Source organism: Lipotes vexillifer, unplaced genomic scaffold, assembly GCF_000442215.2.
Source record: "Lipotes vexillifer unplaced genomic scaffold, Lipotes_vexillifer_v1.1 scaffold1302, whole genome shotgun sequence".
Taxonomy (NCBI): domain Eukaryota; kingdom Metazoa; phylum Chordata; class Mammalia; order Artiodactyla; family Lipotidae; genus Lipotes; species Lipotes vexillifer.
Window position 1 is genome coordinate 399188 of NW_006788595.1, and position 10358 is coordinate 409545.

Sequence of the window (10358 nt, forward strand, 5' to 3'; positions counted from 1 at the left end):
ATTCCTGCCAAGGATCAGCCATCTTCTGAACAGATTTAACACATACAAAGATAGAGCAGTTACAAATCTCTAAAAACCTTAATCATAGAATAGTTAGTTCACAAAAACACCTCAATTTGCAAAATACTTTTATTCGGGATTCACCCTCTACCTGATTCAGTATTTTCAGTATTCACTCACAGGGCCATTAAGAAACACTTTTTATCTAAATTACTTCACTTCTATTGTAGAAACATTTTCATAACAAAAAGTATTCTATAAAAGTGTCTCCCAAAGTGCCCATACCATACGACATTTTAAAAAACAGCATTGGTCTAGGGAATGGAGAAGAAAGGACACAAGAAATATCTTAAAAGACAGGTGCATGTTTGGGTTAAGAATAAAGTGAAAATTAGAGAAAGAACACAGGGAACACAGACAGTTTTCAGTATCTGCAGTTTTGGCATCCGTGCATTCCACTAACCACAGACAGAAATTAAAGCAGCTTTGAAGGGAAGGGGCAGAAGCCACATGTACTAATTGAATGTCAGGTAGTTCAGTACTTTATACATGCAAATTTATTTTTAATGAGGTTGTAAAGATGAAGGACTTAAAGCTCAGTGATTATAAATAATTTGCCCAAGGTTTTATTAGACAGATGACCCAGTCAGAATTCGAACTCAATTCTGAATTTAAAGTCCACTGCTCTTTCTATCATAACATTCTGAGGAAAGAAAATTCCAGGACTAAAAAAATAACAATAAAGTAAAAAAGGAATTTCCCCAAGTTTCAGAGAGGAAAAAAAACAACACATTTTTGTCTTCTGAACTGTCCAGCTTTCCACTGACTTCTGAAGAGAAGACTAAACTAACTCACCACTGGCTTGACCACACTCTAAAACCTGTACCCAGGACAGTGAAGCTTTTCAAGCTGTCAGACTCAGAAAAATGTGGATCATTTATAAAACAACCCTAATTTTGTCATCCTTATATTTGAGAATAACTTACACAGAGTTTCACCTTGAAGACTGGTCGGAAATCCCAATCATGGTGCTCACAGTATAGGAATGGGGAGGGGAAGAGAGGGAGGGGAAGGGAAGGGAGGACAAAGGACAGATACTCTGAGCTGTTTCTGCTAGTTGCTTCTTCTTCTTGATATGAGCATTTAAATAATTTTAAAAGGAAGCCACTTTTTGAGTTATAGGAGTAACTGCTTAGAGCACTTCAAGAATTGTTTCCAAACTTTTTTTTTTTTCATTCTTACTTACTCCCATTTCTTTCTTCTAGGCTTAAACAGAACTAGATGTTCTCACTATGAATCTGCTTTCTAGCCAGAAACTTTGCTTAAGCCATTCATATCTCCCTGTACTAACAGCACTGATCTCTCCTACCAATTTTTCCAGGCTCACTTCAAAAGCTACCCTTTCTTCTAGGGATTCTCCACCCAGAAGTCATCATCTGTTTAACCATTCAAGAGCTATGTGCTGAATATCTATTATATGCTGTGCAATGCATCACAGTGAGGAAAAACAGGCAGAGTTCACACTTACTCTCTAGTGGGTAGTCAGATATTAATCCAAAAAAAAAAAATCACAGACCACATGCAACATCACAAATGTAATAAAGGCTAAGCAGAAGTGCAATGAGAAGCATGTAACAGGGGAACTCTGAACTGGTCTTAGGTACCAGATACGGTTTCCCTAAGAACATGGTTCAACCAAGATTTGACGGACAAGAGAATAGGTATTAACTAACTCAACTGCAGGACTCCTGGTATGTGAAGAGCAACTGAAAGGCCTAAGTGTGACAGCTCAGAGATCAAGAGAAATGGGGGAGGGGTGAGGCCGGGGGATAGTAGGGCTCATCCCCAGCGAGGCCTTAGAGGTAAGATTTTGATTTGAGAGCCATGAGGAATCACTACACATCGTGGCTGCTGAACAGAATGGATTAGAGGGTGGAGGGAAGAGTAGACAGTGGGGATATTTGCTTTGGGAGGTAAAGCTGAGGGCACTTAGCAATAGATTGGATATGGAGTATGAGGGAGAGGAAGAGTTTAATGATGGCAACTGAATGGATAATGGTGACATTTACTGAAACACGGAGCAATCAAATTTGGGATCTGGGTAGGAGGTGGGGAGAACAAAAGTTTAATGAGTAAAGGATGAGGAACCTTTGTGAAACCAAAAGATGTCAATTAGGCAGCTGACTGTATGGATCCTGACCTCAGAGGAGACATATGGCCTGCAGATATAAATATGCAAGTCACCTGAGTAGGCAACAACTGAGTCCTGAGTCTGAATGACATTCCTTAGGAGAGTACATGTCATGAGAAGCTCAGAGGAGGACACCCAAGCCTGGAAGACCCCATAAAACTTTGTATATCACTCTTAGGGCACTCAGGAATGTTTTCCTTACATTTCGGTCATTTGTGTGCATGCCTTATCTTTCCAACCAGTTTTGAGTATATCTCAAAAAGGGACACATTTTGCTCACCTTCACTTTCTCAAAGACAAACACGTGAAACATTTTCAACTTTTTCTGTCCTGGTTACCACCTTCCCTGCGGTGGGAGCCATGCCACCTTCCTGCCACCTGTCCCCAGCAGCGAGACTGCGGACAGCACGGGATCAGGGGCTTATACCGGGACTACACGCCCCTGGACGTATGCCAGGTATCTCTGAGCTTCTTTGGAATCGGTAAAATTAAAAAGAGGGAACTATTCTACACAAGCTGACGCAAAGGTTCAGCGAGATCCCGGGGGCGAAACCGCTACACACGCAGGGACCGTTCCTGGTGTCACTCGGCCGTGGCTCAGGACAAAACCGCAGGGGTGAAGGCGCCCCAACTGCGGCCTCTGTCACTGGGCGCCACCCCGCACCGCTGACCGAGCCCACCCACTCCAAACCACTCCGGAGAGCCGCCCGCGTCCGCAGCGCCCGACGACCCCGCCCAAGGGCTGGTGCGGGATCGCAGGAAGGAAGGTCTCACCTCGGTGTGAAGGGTTTGAGGCTCGCTAGGATACCAGCCGGATCCAACTCTGGCCTCTTCCGGAGAGAGAGGAGGGTCAGGCTGGTAACGCCTCCGACAGGAAGTCCCGCCCCGCACCCCCGCCCACGGGGTTAGGCTTCTTCTGGCCCCCCCCCCACAACGGAGCACAGCTTTCCAGCCCCCAACTTCCTGCCCCAACCCCAGCCCCAAGCTCCGCTGGTGCTTGCTTACCCCTCTGCCTAGTCCTTCCAGATCTGACCTCTTCTTTTTCGTCTGTGGTTCTTCTGACTTTTTCTCCTGCCTGTACATTCTTCTGTAATTTCAAAAAAATTCCTTTCCTCTATTTTGCCCATCCCTTATGTCTTCCATTCCTTCCAGTTTTCCTGTTTCCCTTTCTTTGTCCCAGACTTTTATTCCATACTACTCTTTTGGCAAAACACAAACTGGAGATACGACTCTAGCTTTGCAACTTTTATTTGTTAAAACTATGCTGGGTAAACCTACACTATATACATATTGTAGGGGTTCATAACGGAGCGTCCCCCAAATGTTCCATTTTTCCATGAGGATTATTTTGAGCTAAAGGCAACTGAGATCTGGTGAGTGCAAGAGAAAATACTCTCCCTCCGTTAACTACCTAGAAGAATTTAAACTGGAAATTTTTCTTAGAAAAGAGTTATTACTGGAGATATGCTTTATCTAAAGGGCCCCATCTATATGGTAGGGCAAATATCTAATTACCAAACATCTGCTTTTCTTCTTATCATCCTTGGAAGCCCCAGGCCCCCATCTCATTCCTTAGCTCAGGATGGCATGTAGTCCTCATTTTACTTTTCTGCCTCTGAGCCTCTCATGCATGTGGGGTCTCTGGCCCCTTTATGTGTGTGGGATTCTCATATGTATAAAATTAAATTTGGTTTTCTCCTGTTAAATCTGTCTCATGTCAATTTAATTCTTAGACCAGCCAGAAGAACTTAGAAGGTTTCCTAGAGGAAAGTTTTCTTCCTCCCCAACAGTATACACTATAGTAAACCTATGATAGGTAGACAGACAGACATTTATTGGCCAGAACCAACTGCCCCTATTCTCAATAATTCATTTGGTAACCATGTAGTGAGGACTTACCATGCTTCAGGCACTTTTCTTTTCATATGCATTATTTTACTTAAAGGTTGCAACAGTTCCATGAGAAGATATGATCAGCTTCATTATATGGACGAGGAAACTGAGGCTCAGGGGAAGTTATTTATCCTCAAGTCACACAGCAAGAGCAAAGAGTAGAACACACTGACTCCAAAGTCCATATTTAGGGAATACATAGTATGATAAGCTTGCATCACCTGAAATACAAGGACTAGTCTATGGTCCTTAAAATAGTTTCGCTTCGGGCTTCTGGTGGCGCAGTGGTTGAGAGTCCGCCTGCCGATGCAGGGGACACGGGTTCGTGCCCCGGTCCGGGAGGATCCCACATGCCGCGGAGCGGCTGGGCCCGTGGGCCATGGCCGCTGAGCCTGCGCGTCCGGAGTCTGTGCCCCGCAACGGGAGAGGCCACAGCAGTGAGAGGCCCGCGTACCGCCAAAAAAAAAAAAAAATAGTTCCACTTCTTGAAATTACAGGCCTGGCATCATATAGTCTTACTAATGCAAAAGGCAGTGCACAGGTAAAAGATGTCCTAGCCACAACAGGATCAGGGAAGCAGGTTATTTGGCTCCTTGCATTCTCAGTGATTGCTTCTCTTAGCTTTATCTGAAGACAGGATATTGTCACCAATGTGTTGCAAATGAGAGTTCTCAAAGATGAATGACATGAAGTCTGGGACCAATTCTCAAACCTCACAAAGAGCCAGAACTTTGTCTCCTTCTATGTATCTGATTTGAACACCTCAATTTGTCTAGCAAATGATGTTTTGTTTTCTTGATTAAAAAAAAAAATTAAAAAACTTTAGAAATTAGCTTTTTGGTTCTTCATTGTCAGTCATCTTAAAATAAAAATCTTGCCAACTCTGTGGTGACAAGTGTTGGTTTTTAACCAAATAAAATTTTCCAGGCATTTGCAGAAATGTCATTTGAGTCCTCTTTAAGCCTCGTTTAAATAAACAAAGCTGCTAAAATCGGTGTAATCGAAGAGAAGATAGATAGAATATCTCATTCCTTCAAATTAAAACCATCTCAAGCTTCCTACCTCTAATGAGCAAGAAGTACAATCTTTTTCTAGGAGCCTCAGCTGCTACTTTACAGTTGTCCTCAAGTAACTCAGGGATTTTTCAGTCCAAGGAGGTTGTTCTGCTTTCAAATGCCTGACTGAAAGTAAAATGAAGAATCCTCTAGTACACAGGGAGGTCTAGCGCTCCGATCTCGTTTTGGCAGTGTTGCAAACTGGTCCCACACAATCCAAAAGATTTTTGTCCAGTGCTGTGAGTGATTCAGATGGCTGCAGAGACCTTGGTACCTGGTGCATTGATCTTGGCTTCCCAAAAGAGCAATTTTTAAAGCTATAGTCACATCTGCAGCCGGTGTTCCCAACCCCGAAGACTGTCTGCTGTGCCAAGGTGGTTTGGGGTTACGGAGGGGTCAGGTTCCAGCCTTAGCCACACACTATACCAGGACAAAATCTGCTCCCTGGCGTGGTGACCAGATCACTGTTCCAGACCTCCCTAATGGGGAGTTCCCTCTTGGGGGCCTTTGATATCCTTTCCTACCAGCAGACTTGAATCCATGACAGAGATTCCAATTATGCTAAACCTCAAAATGGAAGACAGGCAAGATCCAATGCCCCTGACACCTCCCCAGACACCTGACTATTCGTGGAGGGGTTCTGGGAAGGATGGCCTTTGTCAAGCCACAGAGTGCTCTGGTCATCACCTACATGAGTGATAGGTGCCTTGTATTTGCATAATAAAGAGCACCCTTCATGGTGATTTCTTCCCCGGCAATCTTGGGTATCTTGCTAACTTGATTTAGTCTCTGGAGCTGACTTCTTTTAAATGGCAACTCCTTTCAGTAAAAAAAAAATACAGATTCCACATACCAAGACCTTCTTAATTAATAGTTAATTATTTAGTGGACTTTGATTAAAAATGACAAAAATTTGGTCTTCCCTGGTGGCGCAGTGGTTGAGAGTCTGCCTGCCGATGCAGGGGACACGGGGTCGTGCCCCGGTCCAGGAAGATCCCACATGCCGCGCACGGAACGGCTGGGCCCGTGAGCCATGGCCGCTGAGCCTGCGCGTCCGGAGCCCTGTGCTCCGCAACGGGAGAGGCCACAGCAGTGAGAGGCCCGCGTACCGCAAAAAAAAAAAAAAAAAAAAAAAAGACAAAAATTTATAAACACAAAATGCAGGTTCCTTTTGGGTGGAATCTTCAGGATACCCAACAAGATTTCACGTTTTGACATAACATAGGTTGGAATTACAGATAGAGTTTTTAGTTCTGGAAAAAAATGTATCATAGAATCATCTCTATTAAAGGTTGGAATGAAAGTTTATTTTTTTTTAAATGGATTATCCCTCTACCTCTGGATCTTTTGTCTAACCAATCATGGCTGTGTAAAATGTGTGAAAGGAAAATCAAAATGGAGTTGGTATTGCTAAGAGAGCTCTCTAAAATGGAGCCAGGAGGCCATCGAGAAAGTGTGACTTATGCATGTCTCAGACCAAATGAAACTTTTGACCACTTATTATCTTAACACATGCATCCAGAACATCTACCCAATGTTCCAGAAACTCAAGATATTTATTGGACCCTTACCCTAAAATAACTCATGAGAGCCTTAAGGACAAATATTTCCTTTCTTGAATCAGGGTCAGTCATAATTCTTGAACAATCTTGTGGCTTTTGCCTGCATAAGCTCCTTTCTCTCCCCTGCAATACTCTTTCAGTTTTACCCGAATCTGTGTCTCCTGTCTCTCTCTCTCTTTTTTTTTTTAATTTTAAAATAATTTTTTTTTTGGGGGGCCGTGTTACATGGCATGTGGGATCTTATTTCCTGACCAGGGGTTGAACCCAGGCCCCCTTCAGTGTGGAGTCTTAACCACTGGACTACAAGGGAAGTCCCAAATCTGTGTCTCCTGAATTGCAATTCTTAAGACTTCAAATAAAGCCTTTTGTTCTTTGCAGCCTTGATACTGATTATTGTTGGACAAATGGTTGGTATGAACTCAAGCAATTAGTTAGCCTGCTTTATGCCTCTCATTCTTAAACAATAAATAAATAGCTTGAATAACTTCATCCCCATCCAAATTAGACAAATTTTCCTACATAAAAATCTCAGGGCTTCCCTGGTGGCGCAGTGGTTGAGAATCCGCCTGCCGCCGCTGCAGGGGACACGGGTTCGTGCCCCGGTCCGGGAGGATCCCACATGACGTGGAGCGGCTGAGCCCGTGAGCCACGGCCGCTGGGCTTGCGTGTCCAGAGCTTGTGCTCCGCAGCGGGAGAGGCCACAACAGTGAGAGGCCCGCGTACCGCAAAAAAAAAAAAAAAAAAATCTCAATCTTCCATGATACATCTATAAGATAAATAAAATATATTCCATTTGTACACATTCATCTGCTTTTAAGGTGCAAGATCAAACATGCAGAGAGTAACCATAATAATTATAGAGTTTACTATGTGTTAGGCATTATTCTGAGGACCTTATTAATACTAACTCATTTAATCTTCACAGCAATATCATGAGGTAGGTACTATCATTATCCCCACTTTCCACATGAATTTAGGCATAGAGAGATTAAGTAACTTGACCAATGTCACCCAGTTGGTGACACAGCTGGAACTGCAGACCCTGGCATAATCTGGCCCTAGAGTATATGATATTGACTTTCATAGGCATTAATGATTAATTAATTCAATGCTTTATGAGCACCAACTCAAAAGTATTGGTTAAAAACTGTAGGGAATTCAAAGAATAATATGTGGTCCCTGCCCTCAAGAAACTCATAGTTTGGTTGTTGCTTTAAGTAGAAAACAGCAGCTGTGAGTGGTTATTCTTGTCAACCTGAACCCATCACCCTGCCCGTGGTGTTAATGTCCCAGAGTTTTATGCCAGAATTACAGGCTTAGGAGTTAAGCAAGATCTTAAACCTCAGTTGAATCTCTTCATTTTACAGATTTGAAAACTGAACTGCAGAGAAGTGTCTTGTTCAAGACCACAAAGTTAAGGATAAAGAGCAACTAGAAAGGCAGTTTCTTGTCTCCCAATCAGTAAAATATGTTCATGAAAATGTACGTAAGTCAAATTTATGCAAGCTTAATTATATTTTAAGCCCCTAAGTGGAGATTTCCATTTAAAGGAGTCAGTAGTAAAGTATTTCATGTAGGCAATTAACATTTTATAAAATGAATAATAACCATCCATCACCATGCCAAACCAGCGCTTTGATGAATCTTGGTATTAACATACTGGATTTGGTGAAATAAGAAAAAAAGAACTTTGGTTGTCTTATCAGCTGGCAAACTGAACAAAAATTCCCTAATACTATGAGTAAGATGGTGAATAGCACTAATAGGAAAATGTTCGAAGTTTTAGGCTCTATGCAGAGTTATCAGATTAGTATTTCAAACAGTAGATATATCAGGGTCAAAAGTTTAAAGTCTGGTAAAATAATTATAGCAGCTAACACTTGCTGAGCATGTACTCTGTTCTAAGTACACTGTCAATATGATCTCATTTAATTCCTATGACAATTTGATGGAGTTTACACTATTATCTCCATTTTTTATGTAAGGAAATGGTACTACAGGATGGTTAAGTAATTTGCCTATAACTAAAGGCCTGGGAAATGTGGGAAGCAGAATTATTTAGAGTGATATTTCTCTTCCTTGATGCCCTCACTTTCTTTGGAGAGAAGTGAAAACTGGAACTAGATACTAAAAATTGCTTTTGAAAACTCAACAGTGGTATAAAAACGAATATACTATTCATTTGGGCCCTAGTCTGTGTTTCAAAACTTTATTTGAATAAGCACACAGGAAATATGCTAGATATTATGGGGAGTATCAAAATGAATATTGTTATCATATTCTATTGTTTATATTATTATACTGTTCATACTATTATATTGTACTGTTAATATTGTTATATTGTTTACATATGTTTATAATTTGCATGTTCAAGGATTTATAGCAAAATAGGGAGGCTACGATAGGAACACAAATAGCTGTAATGCAAGCCAGGTTGGCTAAGTACTATGAGCATAAAAAATTGTGATGAGAATTTAGAGGAAATTTTAGTTCCTGGTAGCTAAGGGGGATTAATCAAAGCTTCATGGCAAGGGTGGTATTTGAGCCAGGTCTGTGAGAGTGGTCAAAATATAGACAGAGATGATGTGGTCCCCTCAGGTTTCAGGGACAGTGTGAACAAAGGCAGAGTCATGAGTTATCAAGTTATCTGTTGACTGGAGCAAAGACTGCGTGTAAAGAAGTAGGAGGGGAGATAAAACTGGAAAGCTAGGGTGAAATCAGTGAGCAGAGTGTACAAAATGCCTCACTAAGGAATACAGACTTTATTCAAGAGGCAAAAAGTTTTGTAGCAGGGAAAGCACATGATCAAAGTTAGATTTTAGGAAGATTAATCTGCCAGTACTTGGAGAGTGGACAGAGAGGCCAAAAGCCAGGTAAGAAAGGTTTAAGGAAGCAGCAATCTAGGGCAGAACAAAAGTGGTAGTACTGGGAATAGAGAGGAGACTGATAAAAAGATATTAGAGGAAATTGCCTGTAAAAAGAAGAGGGAAGAAAGGAGAAGAGGGGGGAAGAGATGACCCTGTGCTTCAGGGTAAATGGTAACGTCTTTAGTGGGAGATGTGGACGACAGGAGGAAGTACAATTATGAGAGCAGAAATGCTATATTTAGTTTAAGACATTGATTCCAAATATGAATTTACATATTCATTCACTGTGTGAGCATTTACCAAATGCCTATTATGGAAGGGCAGCCCTTCCATAAATACTTGGGATATATCATAATCACTACAGGAGGACCTTTTTTTTTTATTGTTCTTTCCTGTTCAAGAGACCATAATAAAGTATTATATTCAAATCCAACTCTATAGAACATTTCCAGGCCAGCACAGTTGAAAAGCAGCCTCCTTCCTCTGAATTCCCGTACATTTAACTGTCTGTACTATTCACTGGGTGTTTAGCACATATGATTATATATATGTATATATTTCTCCCCTGATGTCAAGTTTTCAATCAGATCATAAGTGAGTTGAGAGCAGGCATCATTTCAGATATTCTTTGAATCTCCCACAGTACCTCATTCAGAGTAGGAAAATTCAGTAAAGCTTTTTTTTTTTTTTTTTTTTTTTTTTGCGTTACGCGGGCCTCTCACTGTTGTGACCTCTCCCGTTGCGGAGCACAGGCTCCGGACGCGCAGGCTCAGCAGCCATGGCTCACGGG

At 41.8% G+C, this 10358-nt stretch overlaps 1 protein-coding gene across 1 annotated transcript in view; it reads right to left on the reverse strand.

Moving 5' to 3' along the window:
- The window catches only part of IMPA1 (inositol monophosphatase 1), a 19569-nt gene extending 16295 nt beyond the window's left edge, over positions 1-3274 (reverse strand). Inside the window, exons 1-3 of the mRNA XM_007461698.1 lie at positions 2863-3274; positions 2530-2611; positions 2201-2285 (exon numbers count right to left, since the gene is read on the reverse strand). Coding sequence (XP_007461760.1) covers positions 2201-2285; positions 2530-2611; positions 2863-3274 — 579 coding nt within the window. The remainder of the gene's footprint in view (positions 1-2200; positions 2286-2529; positions 2612-2862) is intronic.
- Positions 3275-10358: the final 7084 nt, after the last annotated feature.